The 22,280-nt window shown below is 36.8% G+C and overlaps 1 protein-coding gene and 1 pseudogene across 1 annotated transcript in view; one reads left to right on the top strand and one right to left on the bottom strand.

Moving 5' to 3' along the window:
- Positions 1–19,610, bottom strand: part of MKL1 (megakaryoblastic leukemia (translocation) 1) — a 92,412-nt gene extending 72,802 nt beyond the window's left edge. The window contains exon 1 of the mRNA XM_025050621.1: positions 19,119–19,610. Within this exon, the coding sequence (XP_024906389.1) occupies positions 19,119–19,164 (46 nt within the window). The 5' untranslated portion in view covers positions 19,165–19,610. The remainder of the gene's footprint in view (positions 1–19,118) is intronic.
- On the top strand, positions 16,478–16,596 carry LOC112484260 (annotated as a pseudogene).
- Positions 19,611–22,280: the final 2,670 nt, after the last annotated feature.

The following is a 22,280-nucleotide window of genomic DNA, read 5'->3' as shown; positions in this document are numbered from 1 at the left end:
GTAAGGTTGATCACAGGGAAGGCAAACTCATCTGAGGGGCTGGTAGTGCTCTTGGACCTCTGGCCAACTGTAGATAGATTTAAAAAAAAAGAAATAAAATCAGAATGGTCTCCCTAGAACTGATTTATAGATCATAAAACTTTAGAGTTAGAAAGGGCCTAATATTTATAAGAAAATTCCTATGTTGAAAATACTGTTATATTTGTACAGCATTTTAAATAAAAATTATAATGCACCTTCTATGTGCCATGACCTTACTTCTAATGATGAGACTTGCTAGAAACAATGATGTAATAAAACAGTCACTCTGCGGGTTTGTACCAAGTATAGGGACAGCACAGAAGAAGGAACACCTAGGTCTGTCTGGATTCGAAGCCACCATGTATCTCAGAAGAGGCAGTCTTTGCTGGAACTTGAAAGATGAGTAGAAAAGAGTAGGCTGGCAAGCAGAGAGAGGAAAGGTCAAAGCAGAGGGAAGATTAATGCAAAGAAATAGAAAATTTAAAAAGCACAGAATGTTCTTAAAACTGAAAGCAGTTCAGCACTGCTGGAGACTAAAGTTGAAACTGAAAGATGACCAATTAATGAGAGGCCAAATAGACAAATACATAATAGTTTAAATTTTACCCCATAAGAAATTGAAGAATTCTGAGAAGAAAAAAAAATGATTAGATAGTTAGAAAAAGTATCCTGGCAGCTGTATGAAGGGCAGATTAGAGAAGAGTCAGGTTCTAGGCAGGGAGAGCAAGAAGGCGGCTACTGAAGCCACAATGAGAAATGATGAGAGTCTGATCTAGGGCAGTGAGACAAAATATGGGAAATCTAAAGGCAGAATCTATAGAACTCAGAAACTAAACAGATGTGAGGAATACAGGAAAAGAGGAATTAAGAATGACTGAATTTTCTGGTTAGGCAACTGGTACTGGGTTAGAGAATGCAGAAGTAGTCATGGGAAATGGTGACATCGATTTTAAGTATGTAAAAGGCTGAAGTGCATATGAGTCATCTAGATGTCTAGGTGGGAAGAATTCACAGATTAAATGAATCCAGAGCTCAGGATATAGATACAGACGGCCTGACAGGTTGGGATGAGACTGCTAGGGAGAATGTATAGACTGAGAAGAAGAAAGGGTCAAAGACTAATCCTGGGAAATACTGACATTTAAGGCACAGGGCAAAAAAAAGACCGTAAAAGACAACGAACAGTGGACAAAGGGGTAGAAGGCAAGCAGGAAAGAGAATGGTTTAGCTGTCTGGGATCTGAATACCTTTCCTATTTGGGGGAAAGTCCAAGATAGGGGGAAGGCAGGCCCCTCTTTGTACTACAGAGCTGAAGAATAGACAGTCTCTCTCAGCATTCGGGCATCTGGATTACACACACAGTCCAGGTCTGGCCAAGAAGATCCCTCTATCTAGAACTTTGAAAATTGGGGGAATGATACAAAGGTGAACAATAACAGAAATAATTCATGGCATTGTTGCAAGTGTCTACTGGTGGGAGTGCCAACAGCAATAAGCATTCGTTGGAGATCAGGCCAGCAGCAGTAGCAAAGATGGTCCAGTGAGCACTGCCAGTGACGAGAGTCCTCAGCAGCCCTGTCCCATGACATGGTAATCACTGTTCAGCCTCGCTCAGTTTCTGCTCATTTTCTGACCTTTATTATCTAGCCTCCTCATTAAGGCTGGTACTATCCAATACTCTCCCAAAAATTTTATTTTATGCTTAGGTTAACCATGATTACACAAAGAACCCCAAGTAGTAGAGAATGAAGAGAGAATATTGAATAGGGTCAAATAATAAAGAGAAATCAACTAAGAGGAGCACTAAAATGGGCCCACTGCATAGCGTGACTAGGAGGTCTTTGGTGATCTTGGTAAAACTGTTCACATGTTATCTCATTCCATCCTTACAACACCTTCTGAGGACAACAAAGCAGGCTCTACATCTTTATTTTAAGGAAAAATATTATTTAAGGAAAAAATTGAGGCTAAAAAGAGATTAAAAGGATTGCTTAGGTCATATGTTTCTTTTTACTATCCAAAGTAGCCCTCGGAAAGTTATTTTTATAGATGCTCATTAAAGGAGATGTTAAATTTCTATATTCTTATGACAAATGTCAACTAATACAGATGATGACCACATACGGTTCCCAATCCTGGACTTCCAGCTTCTTCAGTGTGAGTAATATAAAGAAGATCCTAACGAAAGCACTAGGAACCTTGTAGACAACCAACTATAAACAGACCTCAAGGAACGTGAGGCTCCTTGCCATCACCGTTCCCATGGCTCATTTGGGGGGCCTCGGTCACTACTTAGAGAATACATCATCAGCTACAGGACTCAAGTGGAAGAAGGAATCCTCTATCCCTGACCATGAGAACCACTGTGGGAATAAGAGGTTGAGAGCTTTCAGAAGAAGATGATTATTTCTCAACTTCATTCCTTTGGGATATGTCACAGCCAGGAAGGGAGAAATTGGAAAAAGCAGCTTTCACAAGCTGCCAAATCCATGTCCTAGTCCCAGGGGATAATCAGCCAATGAGATTTTGTGGAGCTGATGTAATGTTGGCAGAAGTTAACGTTTTATGGTTGAACATGTAGCCTCTTGATATTTAGCTACAGGGCTAAAAAGAATGACGTCCTGAAAAGCCAAGAAACTCATACCCGTAACACCACCACTTAGCAATTTGAATCTTAAAAGTAATTTGTAAACTTTAACTGATCCATTTTTATCATGACTAGTTTACAAGAGCACTGGTTAAACTATAAATTTTCTAAATCTTATTTTATGTAACTCTTTTGCTAGGAAAAGAAGTGTCTGAGCACCTCCAAAGAACAAAGACAATTTAGAAAGCTTAAAAAAAGAAAGAAATCAGAAGAAAGGAAAGTCTTCCAAGAAATAAAGTCTGTTTGTGGTACTTTAATCCCACCACCAGCACACCAAGTCTAAAGCTGTCTGTATCCTTATGAAAACAATTTTTGAAACTGAGTACACTAAGCCAAGAGCTTTTAAAAGCACCACATATCTCACAAAAACTGTCAATCTTCACCTTAAAAGTATTCTGAGATGCAGAAGGTAAGAAATCAGTGGGCAGGGAGCAGAAGTATTCAGACACTAATACTCGTGGTTTGGGCTTAAGTTATTAATTTCAAAATGCCTGCCATTTCTATAAAAATTGTTAAATCCTTTGACTTAAATATGCCACAATGATCTCCCGGAGCCTGAGACAAAACTAAGTACATTAAAAAGAAAAAAAAAAAATCAATCTCTAATAAATTAGCTGAAACATACAGTGTTTGCAAATATGTACTAGTGCCTAACTTGAAACAAGAGATAATTTTTGGCTCAACCCTGAGCAGAGTGTATCTAGCGGTAGGGACACTCTGTAGTTTAAATACCTTGACAATTTCACAAAAATTGAGCATGACTTTTTCTCAAATAAAATGAGGGAGAGAGAAAGATGGTACAAAAAAGCATCACTCTCTATATCTTATAAAGGAACTAGAAAGTCATCCTTAGCAAGATGGTTTGTCCTTGCTCTGTAAGAGAGAGTTTGGTTGGGGGACCAAATGTTCCAGGAGTGGCTTTCTTCTTCCCAATCTCTCCAATATTTCGTGTTCACTTCATTCATTCATTAACACACATTTATTTAGCACCTACCATGTATCGAGCTAGATGGATGCTAGATATAAAATGGTAAAACAAAATAAAAGATACCTGTCTTGATAGTTTATAATCTCATGAGAGAAATACATATTTAACAATCAAAAAATCCCATAATAAACTATAATCTCAAAGTATAAATGCATAAAGAAAAAGAGAATGAGAAAGAATGAAAATAACTGGAGGGGAGGGGCATTCTCTGAGACCTGCAGGATGAGTAGGAATAAATAAAGCAGGTAGAAGATGGGAGGAAAAGAGGAGGTATATGGAACTTAGCAAAAGGAAAAAGAGGACGTGAAGCTGGGAGAGGTAGGCAGATACAGAAAAAATGGAACCATGCACACTGGGAAACCCACCTACTAGTCTGTGAGTACAAATATTAACTTTAGGATTAGATTATTACCTAAGCTCTTATTCAAAACTATCTAAACTTGAATATGATCTCTATGCAGGTGGAGACCATGTGTTTTTCTAGATTCTTAAACACCTTTCATGTAATGCCTAGCAAATTTTACAAGTACATCTAAAACTATACTTTTTCTTCAAATTTATCAAGACTTTCCTAAAAACATTCATTGTAACCACCTTAGTTGGAATTAAACATAAATTTACTAACACCGAGTCAGATGACCAAAAGCCTGACACCAAAGGGATCTTCAGGATAAAGCTAATGCGAGATTATGTGCAAACATCTCATGGATTTAGCAGATATAAACTCGGCTGTTAAAAAGTTCCTGAAAGCTCTGTACTACCGAGCTCAGAAGAAAAGGGGGAAGGAGGCCAAGGTCCTTTTTCTTAACAGAGCCAGCAAGGACCTGCACATGGAAAATGTTCCTATTCTAAAGATATACAGGTTTAAATTTACTTCCTATCCATAGAAACTATTTTGCTACTTTGGAAAATATTTCTAATGCACGTTTATGGCAAGGCATTCAAGAAGTTTTGCTTAGTTTCAAACATATGACACTGGTTTCTGTTCTGGGTGTAGTATCAGAAATCTTACTAAACTGTAATCCAAAATAGCATCCTTTCTAATCCTCATGAACAGATACAAGAGTCACTGTTAAAAACTGGGAAGCACCTGAACAAAGATTAGAGCATGTAGGAAGGCTTTCTAAATAGGATTAAATGTAGGGGAGGAGAGAAGGTTATCTCTACACAGGTCTAGGACAACAAAATTTAATACAGGTGTTCAAAAAGAGGAAAAGGTTAGAGGTTTTTTTATTTTTAATGATTATGTCATAGTGGTCTGGGGGAGGAATAAGGCAGAGAGATAAGCAGGCAAAAAAGACAGGTTATGTATAGAGAGAATGGGACAAAGGAACCTAGACGAGCTGAGTAGCCTGTCAGGAGCTACTATATAATTATTTTGGGATAAAAGAACTTCGAGTTCACATGGAAAGCAATATAATGTGGTGATAGAGAGCATGGATTCTGAAACCAGACTACCTGGGTACAATCTTCGCTCTACCACTTACCAGATGTGTGGCAATGGACACGTTCCTTATCTACTTCATCATCTGTAAAATGGGATAAGAGCACCCATCTCACAGAGTTGTTGCAAAGATTAAAAGAGTACATATAAGAACTGTGGAACACTGGTATGTGGTAAATCCTATTTAAGTACTAGCTACTACTTTTTATTTTAAATATATTTTCATATTTTTGCTGGAATTTTTACAAAATCTACTTAGAAGTCCATATTTTGAATGTGTCTCTTATGTTTTGGAGTTTTGTGGGTTGCTTTTTCCTGTTTGGTCTCTACTAGTTTATAATGGTTTGTTTTTAAAATATAAGGTTGTCTCAGCTATGTTTAAGGGAAATAATAAAAGATTTATTCAACTGTGGAGATTTTAAGTGGGAAATGCTCTATCTCTGGGTTTAGGCACGGTCAGGCCCAAGAAATGAGTGAGGGTGGGGGAAGAAAACCTCAGGGAGAAAGCTCAGGAGCCAGCTACAGAGTTGGTCTTTCTAACTTAGAGATTATCTTCTAGAACTGTTCTCAAATCTTGGAGGGTTTTGTGTAATTATAGCACATTTCCTGGCAAGAGAGCAGGGATTGGGAGACAGAAGTGATGTAGGTGGGAAAGAAGTTCACACATTTGGGTTTTGTTTTTGTTTTTAGCATTACCTAGCAGTGCTACCTCCTTTTTGCCTTTTGCTTATTTCCTTCAAGAGTCACTTAAAGTGACTCTTGAGGCCTGGGGCCCAAATTAGCTCAGAGTACTCCACAGTGGAGATAAGATGCAATCGATTTGATTTGTTATACCCGATGGAACATTTTTCTGCTGTACAAAAAAGGAAAAAAGCAATCAAAGCCAATAAAATGTTCCACAAACTTAAAAAAATTAGAACAATTACACCCACTCACAGGTTTTGAAAAGCACAACGACAGAATCATGCTAGTTCAAAAGAACTAGCCTAAGAGCATAGTCTGACTGAAATTGATGAATCTAATTTTACTTTGTAAACTAAGAGAAAAGATAGAAATTAGCAAAAAAGTCAGAGTCCCTAAGTTAACTTTTGTAACTATTATTAGTTAGCCTTGTATTAATAAAATAAGAGTTTTAACCTAAAGGTTACTTTAAGCTTGCAAGAATTAAAGATAATTCACATAAGTTTTGAAATCAATTTTATTAAAGTTTAATTTAGATATAGTAGACTTTACCTATTTAAAGCATACAGTTCAATATGTTTTGACAAATGTATACACCTGCCATAACCACTACAAAAATCAAAATATATAACATTTCATCAGCTAAAGTTCTCTTATGCCCCTTTGTAGTTAACTTCTCTTTCCACTTCCGGCCCCAGGCAACAAGTGATCTGTTTGCTGTCTGTCACTGTAAAGAAACCTGCATTTTTTTTCCTCACACATTTTTTTATTGAGGTATAATTCACATACCGTTTCATTCATCCATTCAAAGTATATAATTCAGTAGGTTTCATATATTCCCAAAGTTGTGCAACCATCATCATTATCTAATTCCAGAACATTTTCATTACGTTCAAAAGAAACACGCTCATTAGCAGTCACTTCCCATCCTCTGCCACCAGGCCCAGGCAACCACTAATCTACTTTCTGTCTCTATGGATTTGCCTGTTCTGGACATTTCATATAAATGTAATCATACAAGATGTGGCCTTTTGTGTCTATCTTCTTTCACGCGGCATAACGTTTTCAAAGTTCATCAATTTTTCAGAATATATCAGCACTTAATTCTTTTTCATGGCTAATACACGAATAATACTCCATTGCAAGAATATACCACATTTTGTTTATCCAGTCATCAACTGATTGACAAATATTTGAGTTGATTCCACTTTGGGCTAATGCTGCTATGACCATTTGCGTACAAGTTTTTGTGTGGATGAAGTTTTCAATTTTCTTGGGTATACACCTAGGAGTAAAATTGCTGGGTCATACAGTAGTAACTCTATTTAATTTTTTTGAAAAGCTGCCAAACTGCCTGAATTTTTTAATTTATTTATTTTGAGGTACTTACAGTTTCACATGCAGTTGTAAAAAATAATACAGTGAGATTCCATCCCATCTAAGTATCCTGTACTCAGTTCTTCTGCAATGATAACATCTTGCAAAACTATACTGCAACATTACAACCAGAATATTGACATTGATATAGGCAAGATACAGAATTTACTATCACTACATGTTGACCTTTTACAGCCATATCCACCTTAGCCTCTGACAACCATCAATCTGTTCTCTATATCTATAATTTTGTCATTTCAAGAATGTTACATGAATGGACTCATTTCGTATGTAATCTTTTGCGATTAGCTTTTTCATTCTGCTTAATTCTCTGGAGAGTAATCTATGGCATTTTATGTATCAAAAGTTTGGTCCTTTTTCGAAATTTTTTTACTGCTGAGTAGTATTCTATAACCTGCATGTCAAAGAACATTATATAAATGGCATCATTCGTTATGTACTCATTTGAATCTGACTTCTTACATTCTGCATAATGTTTTTGAAATTTTTCTATTTTTTAATGATTTAGTAGTTTGTTCATTTTTATTGCTAGTAATTTTCCACCTTATGGATGTACCAGAATTTACCCTTTCACCTGCTGATAGACATCTAGGTTTTTCCAGTTCTGGGTCATTAAGAATAAAGCTGCTACAGCCCTACCTAATACAGAGACACAAATACAGGGAGGCAGCTCAAATGGGAATACAAAGAAACATGTCCCATATGAAGAAACAGAACTCCAGAAAAAAGAACTAAAGAAAATGGAGACAAGCAATCTACCAGATGCAGAGTTCAAAACACTGGTTATAAGGATGCTCGATGATCTCAGTGAGAACTTTAACAAGGAGACAGAAAACATAAAAAAAAAGAACCAGTCAGAAGTGAAGAATACAGTAACTGAAATGAAGGCTCCATTAGAAGGAATTAACAGTAGATTAGACAGAACAGGGGATCAAATCAGAATTTAGAAGGTAAGGTAGCAAAACATGCGCACCAGAAAAGCAGAAAGAAAAAGAAATCCAAAAAAAATAAAAAAGATATTTTAAGGGGCCTCTCGGACATCAAGCGTACTGACATTCACATCATAGGAGTACCAGAAGGAGAAGAGAGCAAGGAATTGAAAACATATTTGAAGAAATAATGACAGAAAATTTCCCTAACTTGGAGAAAGAAATAGACGTCTAAGTCCAGGAAGTGCAGAGTCTCAAACAAGATGAACCCAAAGAGGCCTACACCAAGACACATCACAATTAAAATGCGAAAGGTTAAAGACAAAGAGAGAATCTTAAAAGCAGCAAGAGAAAAGCTCCTACAAGGGAGCTCTCATTAGACTGTCAGATGATTTTTCAACAGAAACTTTGCAGGCCAGAAGGGATTGGTACAAAATATTCAAAGTAATGAAAAGCAAGGACCTACAACCAATATTACTCTACCCAGCGAAGCGATCATTTAGAATCAAAGGACAGAAAAAGAGCTTCCAAGATTAGAAAAAGCTAAAGAAGTTCATCGACACCAAACCAGCATTATAAGAAATGTTAGAGGGACTTCTTTAAGAAGAAAAAAGATTAAAAATATGAATAAAATGGCAATATCCACATATCTATCAACAACTGCTTTAAATGTAAATGGATTAAATGCTCCAATTAAAAAATATAAGTTGTCTGAATAAAAAAGAAAATAAGACCCTTACATATGCTGTCTGTAAGAGACTCACTTCAGATTGAAAGACACACATAGAATGAAAATAAAGAGATGGATAGAGCTATTTCATGGAAAATAGAAACAAACAAAAGGCTGGGGTAGTAATACTTATTCCAGACAAAACAGACTTTGAAACAAAGGCTATTAACAACAGACCAAGAAGGACCCAGTAATCCCATTTCTGGGTATTTATCCAAAGGAATCCAAAATACTACTTCAAAGGGATATGTGAATCCATATGTTCACTGTAGCATTATTTACAATAGCCAAAATATGGAGGCAATCTGGGTGTCCAACAATGGATCAATGGATAAAGAAGATGTGGTACATATATATAATGGAATATTACTCAGCCATAGAAAAGAATAAAATCTTGCCATCAAAAGAACTAGCATAAGAGCATGAATGGACCTAGAGGGTATTATGCTGAGTGGAGTAAGTCAGACAAAGACAAATGTTATATGACTTCACTTATACGTGGAATCTTAAAGAACAAAATAAAACAAACTCATAGATATACAGAACATTTTGATAGTTGCCAGATGGTAGGGGGGTGGGGAAATGAAAAAGAGGAAGGGATTAATAAGTACAAATTGGTAGCTACAAAACAGTTATTGGGATGTAAAGCAGAGCATAAGGAAGATAGTCAATAATATTTAATAACTATGTATGGTGTCGGATAGGTACTAGATTTATTGGGGTGATCACTTTGTAAGTTATAGGAATGTCTAATCACTATGTTGTATACCTGAAACTAATATAATACTGTATTTGAAAAAAACTTTAATTATTAATATATGTTTCCATTTCTCTTGGAAGTGAATCCAAGGAACAGGATTGCTGGGTTATATGGTAAATATATTTAATATGTGAAGAAATGCCAAATTGTTTTCCCAAGTGATTATACCGTTTTACATTCCGGTAGCAGTGTATGAATCCCCATTGGTCCATATCCTTGCCAACACTAGGTTTTGTCAGTATTTTTAATTATTCTAGTGGGTATGTAGTGTTATCTCACTGTGGTTTTACTTTGTATTTCCCTGATGGTCAATGATGTTGAGCATCTTTTCATGTGCTTATTAACTACATTTTTTTGAAGTGTCTGATCAAATCTTTTCCTATTTTTTATTGGGTTATCATGTTATTGAGTTTTTAGAGTTCTTTATGCATTCTAGATACAACTCCTTTTGCCAGATACATGGATTGTAAAGATTTTCTCCCACTCCAGCTTGTCATTTCAACAATGTACAAAGAGGAAAAAATGTGTTTAAAGATAAAGTCCAATTTAAGAATTTTTCTTTTATTGTTCATGCTTTTTGTGTCCTTTAGCTTTTACATTTAGGTCTACGAACCATTTCAAGTGAACTTTTGTATATGTTATGAGGTAAGGTTCAATAGGTTTTTTGTTTTGTTTTGTTTGTTTGGGGGCCATAGTTCTTCCAGCATCCTTCGTTGATAAGTTTTCCTTTCCTAGTTTATCTACTTTTTTATTTAAATAAGAGATAGAAAGAAAAATAAAATTAACACCGCTTCTACTCAAAACCACTGCTATTTCAGTAGAACAGAAAATTGCCACACCTTCCCACACCCCTGTACCTTCCTACCTCAGAGAGCACAGGCCTGAGCAGCAAGCTCCACTGGTTCAGAGAAGAAGCAATTCAATTTCCAGACAACTAGTAAATGCCTTTTTTCTGAAGCTATTACATGAATTCACACAGAAAGAAGGGCATAAGCCCTCACCATTTTCACAAAATGCTGTGAGGTGTGCTGGGTACAGTATTCTCACGTATAATTGTTCATTATGGTTTAAACCAACACCAACAGAAGCAACAATATGGCCTTCAGCTACACAAGAGGGGTAAGCCTATGAAGTACGAATAGCAGTGCTCTGAAAATCAGGACATGGAGGTCCAAGCTATGCATCTCAAGTAAGTCATTTAACATTCTTAGTCCCCTTTTGTTCATCTGTAAAATGAAGGCTTTGCATGAGGTCATATCTAAGATCCCTTTCCAATTAAATATTCTAGAATGCCAAGAAGCCTATTTGTTCTTTCTTCTAAATGTCAAGAAAGAGAGCTCCCCAAAGGTGTCAAACTATGAGCATTAATCAAATGCTGAATACTGTATTAAGAGCAAATTTCCTTTTTTGTTTGTTTCCTATTTTATCCAATGCTTCTAAACTAATTAGACATCATATAGTCTTACTTTCTGATTTTTATCATTTTGAGAAGTGCATACCACCCAATACCCCAACAATTCATCTTTATTTCACCTATTCACCTCAAAAAAAAAAAGTCAATAAAAACAAAATATGTTAGAACAATACTTTTCAACTTCAATATGGACCTGGGGATCTTGTTAAAGATTCTGATTGCACATGTGTAAGGTGGAGCCTGAGACTGTACGTTCCTTACAAGCTCCCAAGTGATACAGATGCTGCTAGTCCTTGGAATACACTTTGAGTAGCCAAGGTGTTAAAAGACTGAGGTCACAGTGTGTGTTTAGGTAGCCTAATTAATGTTAGTATCACAAGTAATCAATACACAACCAAATGTTTTATAAATTAGTCTTTTGGCATTGATTTGAGCAGTATAACCTAATTGGTTCTCAAGAGAGTCACAGTCAATTTAATTAACTTTTAGATCTTTAAGTGCTCCAGGTCCTATTTACAATGCAAACATGAGACAATAGAGTTTTGGCTTTGTAATGAAGAGTAGAGGGACTGTTAAAAGGATTTTCCTACGTACCCTCGTACCCTTGGGTCAAAGAACAAAACACATTATACAAATTTACTTCCAAAAAAGAACATTTTACACTAATACCACTATCATATGTCTAAGAAAACTTAAATTATTCTAACCCATCAAAAACAAAAAACAACATAGTTGTATTTTTAGTTTATAAAAAACTTCGGAAAGATTCAGCAAATCGAAAGTATGCATAGGAAAGATCTACAGCTCTGCCAAGAACACAGCCTAATACAAACACTGCAAAGATAAATTTCAATAAATCTTACAAAATAGAAACAATGGCAAAAAAATGTAAAAGGGATTTAAACAAACTAGACTGGTCAGAAAGAACAGCTCAATGGGATGGAGCAACCTCCCTCATCATGCATTGTTTGGCAGTGGAGTGCTTTGACTGCAGAGGTCTCAAATCAACCATCCTAGTTTTTAATCCAAGAAAGTACATTTCCAGTCATTTGCTCTCTCTTTTAACCATACCTAACCACCTATGTTCCATCCCGCTCCCTCTCTCTTAAAGGTTATTTGAATGCAACAGAAATGTGTGCTTATGATAGAAAATCGGAAAGATGCAGTAAAACTCAACGGAAGAAAAAACAAATCTATGAAATCCCACTATCCAGATACAGCTATTAATATTACGGTGTATATCTTTACAGTCAGTTTTTTAGGATTATATGAATAAATGGTAAACATTTTCCTACATCTTTAAATATTCTCAATACATTAGTATCCAATCATCAATGTACCATAAGTTACTTAACTAATCTCCTGTTAAAATCTGGGTTGTTTTTGGTTTCTTTTTTTACTATTATAATACTGCTATTAGCATCCTTATATATAAATCTTATATATTTTTTATAATTTCCTTAGATCAAATTCCCAGAAGTATTTCAAGGTTATATTTTTTTTCAATTTTGTAAGAGTTGCCAAATATCAAGAAAGTTGTAGGAAGTTGTCAGAATGTCCAGGAAGATTAAAAAAACTATCTGTATCTAATTGTATTCAAACTCCCAATAACAACAACAACCACAATAACATCAAAAATAACAGCTTATGACAGAAGCTGTTATAAGCATTTTACATATATTAACACATTTAATACAACAACTTCTGGGTTGGCATTACTACTATTACCATTATTATTATTACTACTATTTTACAGGTGAAGTCAGGCACAGAGTTGAAGTAATTTGCCCAAGGTCAAACAGCAAACTAGTGGCAGAGCTAAGAAACTTAGGTTCCAAACTCCATGCTCTTAAACATTATACCTACTCTTCTCAAACTTTTTGATGTCAGGACTCCTTTATCCTCTAATAGTTACTGAGAACTTTAAAAAGCTAATGTATAACCCACTTATTTATGTAGGTTATACATACCAATATTTATCACATAAAAAATTAAAACTGAAAACATCTAAAATATTTGCTATTTTTTAAAAAGCCAATAAACCCACTACTGTTAACGTAAAAAGCATATTTTTATGAAAAATGATTGTTTAAAAAAATAGTAAAAAGAGTGTCACTATTTTGCCATTTTTGCAAATCTCTTTCCTGTATAATTTACTGTAAGACAGCTGAATTTTCATGTATGACACTGTACTCAATCTACTGAGATATTGTACATCATGTACCTCTGGAAAACTACATAGTACATTCCTGAGAGGACAACAGTAAAACATGCAAATAACATTTTAGTGTAAATATATAAAAAGTTTTCATCTCACACCCACTGTAAAGGTGTCAGGGACGCACAGGGGTCCCCAGGCCACACGTTGAGAATCACTGCCCTAGTTGGTACAGTGCATGAAATACAAAACAGCTGAAAGGCATGGTCTCAGGAACATACTTGCTTAAAACATATTCCAAATTTTCTGGTAAATCGCTTACTCAAGAATTAATTATTAGGTGCACACTGTTTGCCAGGTAGCCTTATAGACACTAGAAATACAGCAGAAAATGAGAGGAAAAAATTCCCCACTTTGAGGTATTTATATTCAAGTAGAGAGAGAGAGCAGTAATCAATAAATAAATGAATCAGGTAGTCTGTCAGATGATAAGTGGTACGAAAAAAAATAAAAGCAAGATTTTTAAAAAAATAGGGCGGGGCAGAAAAGGCCTAACTAACAAAGTGGCGTTTGAACAAAGATCTGAAGGAGGCGAGGGAGCGAGCCATGAGGCTACCCAGCAAAAAGCGCTTCAAGTAGAAGGCGCAGCAAGTACACAAGCCCTGGAACAGGAGCCTTGCCTCAGGTGCGCAGGGCCAGCGAAGAGGCCGCTATGGCTGGGGTAAAATAAGCAAGGGGAAGAGGAGTAGGAAATGCAGTCAGAGTTGCAGGACTGGGGGCAGATCATGTAGGACCCTGCAGACACTATAAGGCTGTGGGCTTTTCCTGTGAATGAGAATCACTGGCAGGCTCTGAGTGAGGATGGACATGATCTGGCTTCCATTTTAAATGATCGTAATGACTGCCATGGGATTCAGAATGCCCAAGACCCCAACATTGTGAGCTCAGGCTGATGCTGCCATTTAGCTTGTTGAGAGTAAGGCAGACAAAATTTTTTGTTGTTGATGGCAGAGCTGGAGTTTCAGTATTTTTTCCTTGTTATTATAAAAAAAATCCTTTAAAAAATAATGCATGTGGTAATCATAAGAGTGAAGTTCCAAAAAAAACAAGACTGTATGAGACTCATCTTTATTTAATTTGGCACTGTTTTAATAAAGCTAAAACTGTGGTTCATGGTCTTGACAGCTTGCCTCATCCAAAAGGAAACAAGAGAGAGGAAAAAAAGATAGAGACAGACAGATGAATTCAAATTCCTTTGATCTGGGTCCTAACTCTTAGGGTATCCCAGATAAATCAATGAGTCAGAGAAAGGGGAGTAAGATGTAATCCAGAATACTGATGACAACAGCTGTCTGTCTGCCTACCTGTCTTCTGAGATCATCATCAAGGTATGAGATCATCATCCAGGCCAGAGAAGGCAGAGCAAGATGGGAGTCCACCAGAGAACCACAGGGCCTGTAGCATCTGACTCCGTTTCTCAGGGGCAGGAAGTCAACACCACAAGGCATTGGTTTTTATCTCTACCTCTTAAGATGCAAGTACATGTGAGTAGTGATAAAAACTTGCATGGAAAAACCCAAGGAAAACCAAGATCTCTGAGGAAAATTACAAATGATCTCGTACATCAAAGGCCTCCAACGGCTTCTCTGTAAGCATGTTACAGCAGAAAGAGCGCTGTCATGAGAGTAAGGAAATAAACTCTCCTTCCATCTCTGTCACCAATTAATTATGTGACTTCGGGAAATTAATTTAACCTCAATGAGTCTATTTCTTCACCTTAAATAAAGGAGAGGACAAGAAAATACCTAAGGTTTCCTCTAAGCTCTAAAATCCCTTGAATATAAACAAAAACATGTTTTTTTAAAAGCTCACATTAATATTTAGAGTAGCAGGAGGTCCAAAAGGTAGATATTGCTGAAGGTTCTAGAGTTTTTCATCAGCTCTATAGACTCCTGTGTGATGTGAACACAAACAGGGGGCCCTTCCTTAAAGAGTTAACATCACCAAAAAGGGCAAAAGCTGTCTGCCTGTCATCTTCCTTCAACCTTATTTTTATGAACTATTACTCCCCTCTCTCCAACCCATATTATTATAAACATACAGTTCAGAGGCAAACTGTAATGATCAGGGAACTAGAAATTACAGAAATAAGGAATTAAATATATAAACATCGAGGGATGAGAGAGAATAAATAAACCAAGAAAACACTTTTAAATTATTGATATTTTTGAATAGGTAATATGTATGTAATACAAAAGATTCAAAAGGTATACACAATTAAAAGCAAGCAAACGAAACAGTTTTCTAAGGGATAAATCAAAGAGGGCACTTAGAGGGCTTCAGTGTGTATTGTGTTGTTTCTTAGGTTGGGTAATGTGTCCATGGGTTTGTGTACTGTATACATTGTTGTTGTAATACATATTCTATATATTCTTTTGTATTTATGGGGTATTCCACAATCATAATAAACTTAAAACAGAACTCAATTGTTTTGTGGAACAAAGGCTTTTCCACCCCAATCCCCCAGCTCTCCATCCCCCTCTTCCCTGAGGTAGTCACTGTTACTGGTTTCTTACGGTCCTTCCAGAGATATCCTATACACAGACAAGTGTGGGGGCGGGGAGCTAGGGTGAGTGTGTGTGTGTGTGTGGGGGGAGTGTGTGTGTGTGTGTGTATTTGCACATATGCGCACAAGAGAGACAGAAAAAACAAACCAACTCCCCAACTGTGCCTCATCAGTCAGGTGTATTTCATGTGACCAAAGCAAACCCAGGGAACTGCTTCAGTCCTTTTCTCTACAAGGGAACTCTGTCCTGCTACTGTAGAGCTGTAAACTAAGAAGACTGCACTGGCTGAATGCGGGGACAGGGCCTGCCTGGTCAAAGCCTTGCATATTAGCTGTCAAGAGCTGAGCCCCAGCATTCCTCTGCTCTAAAATACATCAGATCAGTACAGTGCTCCAATATTCCCTTAGCTTCAGAAATCCCAAATGTCCATCTAAAGTCATTAGTTTTCTGATCACGATGATGTAAATAGGTTTCCATAGTGGTGATAGAGGCTTTAATCCATTAATTGTGGCTGGATCAGAACACTTAGATTGAGCAATACACACCAGAGGAAGACAGACAAGGGCACACTGTACATCCTGAGTTGAGGAAGAATTTTAATTTTGAAAGCCATGCTTTCAACAGCACCTGCTTTGGACAATGATTGGCTAAGATACAGGATGGTGGACAGACGACTCATTTCTTAATGCAAAACATCTCAAAATACTTGGATAAAATCTTGATTTAAAAGGCTTATGCCTGTCTATGGCCATGCCACCCTAAACATGCCCAATCCCATCTGATCTCGGAAGCTAAGCAGGGTCGAGCCTGGTTAGTACTTGGATGGGAGACCACCTAGGAATACCAGGTGCTATAGGCATTTTAAAAAAATAAAAATAAAAAATAAAAGGCTTATGCCTATTTATTAGGGGAAGTATGCCAAACCAGATTTCTTCATTTAAAAAAAAAAAAAAATACTTACTGACGGTCTACACAGGCCAATGTCAGGAGCCAATATACAGATAACTATATTGCTTTTAAGAAGCTAATAATCTAATTAGAGAGGCAGGTAAAAATGATAGTGTGCATTGTAAAGGTGGTGCTGTAGGAACGGAGAGAAGGAAGGGCTGACTCTACCAAGAGGTTTCACAAAAAGGCAGCATCTGAATTGGATCTCAAATGGTCCACCAGCAGCAAGCAGGATTAAAGTCTTTATACGTAAGTATGCTTCAACAAAATCTCCATGCTCCAAATGCTAAAAGAAAACTGTTAATAAATATACAATGTACCCTGGATCTTTGCAATAATATTCAGTATGCTAAAGTTTAATTTAGGGTAAAGACTTTGCATCTTGTATCTTGTCTAAAAGGGTTTAATTACTTTAAAAATCTCATTAAACAGTAGTTTCACGTATAAAGCATATATATTCATGGAAGTCCAATTATTTTATTGCTAGAAAACCTATGGCTCACACAGACAGTCTAAATGTCTTGACTTTCTTTTTTTTTAATGGTTGGCTTTAGTTTTTAAAGCTTCATAACAGACGCTTTTTCATTTCCTATATTAAACACAGCTGTCCTATTACTGTTATAATCCATAACTTATTCTGAAGGCTTTAGCTTCAGAAGAAAACAGTTAACAACTTCACAGAACCAACATATTACTAAAGTTTTTGAACATTTAGGAATCACAACTATTGGAGAAATTAGTTTGCTATTACTACTTCCTATACCCAGTTTCTCTTTTACACACATATAGGCAAAAGAAAGAGGTCCATGTGCATGCTTTTCTCTGTAGACCTTTCATTCTACCGGTATCCCACACCCTTGTCAATTTCATCTTGTCTTACATACTATTATCCTTTGAAAATTTTATGAAGTAGTTGGTCCAACAGATGGGTGGCTAGCCCTGCCCAACACATGTCGTAGGAAAAACAGCTCTTAGGCAAGACAAGAAAATATTACTAACTCCCTTTCCTTTATCTGGCTGAGAACAGTGAGACCCTCTTAGGGGAAAGCAGTACTCTCTTTTAACCTTTATTAAGAAAAGCTAGTGGACTGAAATCATCTGTAAGTAACAGGGTAATCAAAGAAGGGAGAAAGAGTTCCAATGCTAACATGTACTCTTTGAGATAAAAATATGTACTTGTCCACAGACAGCAGAGAACTAGAATGTTACAGAGGGGAAAATATAATCCATGTCAGTGTAATTGGAAGCTATTTCATTAAAGACAGATGGGAAACATTCAGATAAGTACATTATCTTGTTTAGAACACAGAGCTCAACAGATCTGGGGGAGAAAAAGGAAAGGCAACCTGGAATGCAGAGCATATATGAACAGAAAAACACAACTACTAAATGACTCATGGTCTTATTTGAAAAACCAGAAGAACAAAACAGTAGCAATATCATTCCTCTTGGCCCCTTCTCTGTCCGTAAAGCTTAACATGATAACATCTGATCCTGTCTTTGGATGGATATCTGTCTTTCAACATACTATCTAAGCGCTCCCCAAGGAGAACAGTATCTGTCAGGACCAAGGACTCTCATTCTCCCTTGAGTGAAAGCCAGGGGATGAAAAGAGGTCCCCAAATGCCACTTGTATGAATCTTTCAAGATATGCTCTGAAACAGGAAAACACTAGACTACATTTTAGCAGAAATCTAAAAATAACAAAAGAACATTCCCTATTTTTAGATATCTAGCCTACAAGTTTAAAAACACTAAAAGTAAAAGAAACAAAAACAAACTGGAATTTTAAAATGTTTTAAGATACTTTTGAATTGGGAAAACTGCTTTTAAAGATAAAATTTCAAAAATCCTGCATTCTTTCTGTTTTACTGCCCCCTTGCTAAAACTTCTCATCTCCAAAACTCAGTGTCCCAGTCCTATGTGTTATCAAAAGCATTTCCAAAGGACCAAAAGATGATATAGAAAGGTTATACCACAAAAGAGAAAGGACAGCTAAGAAAAACCTTTTAAATATGCTTTCACAATAACATAAAAATAGAGTACAGATTAGTGCTTAAAGACAGTAATGTATAAAGCAGCAAAAGCAATTTAATTACCTACATTAAAAACAGTGACACAGACTATAAAATAATTGATTCAAGGAAAATAGTTATTTTTTCCCCACACAGGTCTCCTCACTGAACTGCAGTACACATCTAATTCAAAAGCTATGTCTGACTAACTAGAACTTGCAGTTTAAAAAAAAAAAAAACCCTATTAACATTTTTACAATTAAAAACAAAAAATAGAAAATGCAGTATAGTTACTGGATCATTTATGTTTATCCCCACCTATCTTCCTTCCTATCTCCGTCCAATCCTAGTACAAATATGCCCAATCTTTTTTAAGAAAACTGTGGCAAATAGGATTTGCAAGAAATAAGGAAATTACCGGACTGTACAGCCATCATTAACATCTCAGGTTCCAGTAGAGTCATGACAGATTCTTCTCAAAAACAAGAGCCCGCAAATATTAAAGAAAAAATTCAAAGTTGCAGAAGAAAGATGTTGTCTTCAGAGGCTACCGGAGCTTTCATAAATTCAATCTTCTGCCTTATGCTCAAATCTGACTGTGAGAACTCACTCTCCTCAATGCAGTTATCAGTCTGTCCACCCTTCAGGCAAGTCAAGATGGCAAGTCAGAGTTGAATTACTGCCGACAGGAAACCAAAAAGCTCTCAAGTTAAGACATATGAAGTGTGGTTAGAACAGTAAGTAAACTCCTCCCCTTGCTATTCATCTGGGAGGGGGTGGCAGGGAGGAGAGAAATACAAAAAGAGATCTTCAGAAAACCAATCAACTGCTTTTCCCCCTCTTTTTTTTAAGAAGAGAAGATGAGGTTTTGTTCAAAATCTTAGTATAAGTGACTCTAATGCTAATGCAGCTTAGAGCAACAGATTAAACACAATTCGAACAAGAACAATTAGGCCTGGTAAAAGAAACAGCCCAGTTACTGACCCATTTAATGGGAGGTGGAGATGAGGATTAGGCACACAAAAACACATACATACAAATAAATATGTATGGTGACTTAGTTTTCAGAAAGAAATCCAACGGCTTTTTCATCTGTGATATTTATAGATAACAGGCTAAGGAAGTTAAATATTTAACTACAGAAGCTCAACTATTTCTCCACCCCCACTCCAATTAAAATATCTGTTTCAAAAAGTCATCTGAATACATTCCAAAGTTGTCATTTGTCTTTCATATCTGCCAATCCCCTATAAGAGCCCCAGACGTGTTCCTATGTGAGATCTGTGAGCAGACAGCTTAGTGATGTTATCTGACTTTCCTAAAATGCTTTATGATCTTGCTGGATGTATGGAATACATAAAATGACAATTCCTATATATAAGAGTTTCCCTTTCCTGATAAAGAAACTCAATTCTCTTGCTACTATCAGAGCAGGATCTTCTGAATAAGCACAAACATGGGCATTTTACCTTTTGTAAAAAAAAAACTAAACCCTTTCAAATTAAAGCAATTTTCAGTTATCCAAAATTAAAAGCTCATTCATTCCCTTCACAGTACTTTTTACTGACATTCATAATAAGGATACTTAGGTGTTTTTAAAGCATATTTGACTTTTAAGTAGCTGAAAACTAGAAATCCATGTTTACAATGTTTACCTAGAATTCCTCAGTCTTTTTGGTTAAGTAGCAGCCTATATCTTGAAAACCTGCTGCTGCAAACTGGTGAACATGTTAGTGCTTACGGAGTCAAACAAATGGTCAATGAAAGCACTAGGACACCTTAAAAGAGAAAGTAGTCTCAGAATGATTGAGGGCAATATTTCATTATTAGAAAAGAGAAAGCAATGCAGATTTGGCGTGCAGAGATTCTGTGGAGGAGAGCAAAACTTCCTTTCTTTCTCACTCCAAGAACATCATGTTTAAAAGAAAAGCCAGAAAAGCTCTATATAGAACTGTGGGAATGACTCAACAGGCAACAGAGTGGCAGCCAGTGTGGGCTAACTGCTGCTCTGGGAAGAGAGAAACATTCTCACTGGTCCCTTCTGGCAACCAAGCTCTCAAACTGTCTTGCAAAAAATGGGTAAATTTCAACTCTTCGACTGTGTTAGTCTGGTCAGAGGTTAGCAACTAAAGGAAAAGCATCCCTAAAAGGCTGAGTCATTCTTTTGTCCCTATGTGGGCTGTACAATTTGCTGTGTGAGGGTTTTTCAAATGAAGCACATTCTCACAGTTCTGTACTTACAGGAAAAGAAATACAAATTATAAGATTCCTGCACAGAAGATGGTAGGAAGGGCAGAGAGCTGTTTCCCTCCTGCCAACACTTCTCTTTGCTGTATGGGAGTGCTCAGAAGGCCATAACCATACTCTCGCCCTTCGGAGATACTGACGGCCATGGTGCTGGTAGCAGTAACATCACGTTTCAACTGACTTGTTAACTTTCACAGCAATTCCACACCCATTATCTATCTCATCTGCACTTTGGGATAAAAGGAGCTAAAGAAAACCAGTTCTGAAAGCAAAAATCTAAAAAATTAATCTTAAAAAATAAAAGCAACACAGAAGTGGTTCCATAGAGTAGTGGTTAGCACGTCTGCTTTACACGCAGGTCCTGGGTTCGAGGCCCAGAGGAGCCACGGCCCATACCCTGGGTGCACCAGGCCCCCCAGGTGCACCAGGCCCCAGGTGCGCGCAGCAAGCACATAGGAGGAGACGCCCTGCCTTCAGAGATCCAGTTCTTAAGGGGTCAGGGGTGGAAGTGGGGGAGAAGGGGATTAAACAAAAAAAAGGCAACATAATCTTTTCCCACTGCTAAGATTTTGCATTTACCCTGAAGTGTATCAGCACAGCAAGAGAAAGACGGGTTTCACAATTTTAGAAGTCTGAACTCCTATGGCAGCTTCAGTTCCATTATTTTTTGTGCAAATTAGCAAGATTTCATAGAAAGAACTAAAGTAAACTTTGACAAGGCTCTGCACAGTGAACATAATTTTCAAGTTAATGGCACCAAGGGAAATATCTTAATTTTCAGTAAAATAAAAGCTCTTTTGCTTTTCATCATAATTCTACATCTAATCAACACAAGTTTAATATGATCTACAATCTTTATTAATCTACTCTAAAGGGACTTGACTCCTCCAAGATATCAAGATAGTCCATTCACAGAGCCTTCCTACCCCCACCAGCCCCCAAGGCCTTTGGTGTTCATATCAAGAGGAGCCAGACAGGTTCTTATCCTACTTGACCTTCCAACTGGATCTGTTATAGTTTCCAGATTTTTCTGGAAATTTTCTCTTTTTTTTTTTTTAATTAAGTTTATTGGGGTAACATTGGTTAATACAATTATATAATTTTCAGGTATACATTATAATTTAACATCTGTACATTCTATTGTTACTACCCAACCCAAAGTCCAGTTTCCTTCAGCTTCTATATATTTGATCCCCTTTACCCACTTCGCCCTCCCTCTATCTCCCTATATTTGATCCCCTTTACCCCATCTACCTCCCCGCTCCTTCCCCATTCCTTACCCTCTAGTAACCACTAGTCTGTAGTCCATGTCCCTGAGTCTCTGCTTATTTGT

The sequence above is a fragment of the Pteropus alecto genome, unplaced genomic scaffold (genome assembly GCF_000325575.1).
Source record: "Pteropus alecto unplaced genomic scaffold, ASM32557v1 scaffold157, whole genome shotgun sequence".
Taxonomy (NCBI): Eukaryota; Metazoa; Chordata; class Mammalia; order Chiroptera; family Pteropodidae; genus Pteropus; species Pteropus alecto.
This window is presented reverse-complemented; position numbering and strand designations above follow the sequence as displayed.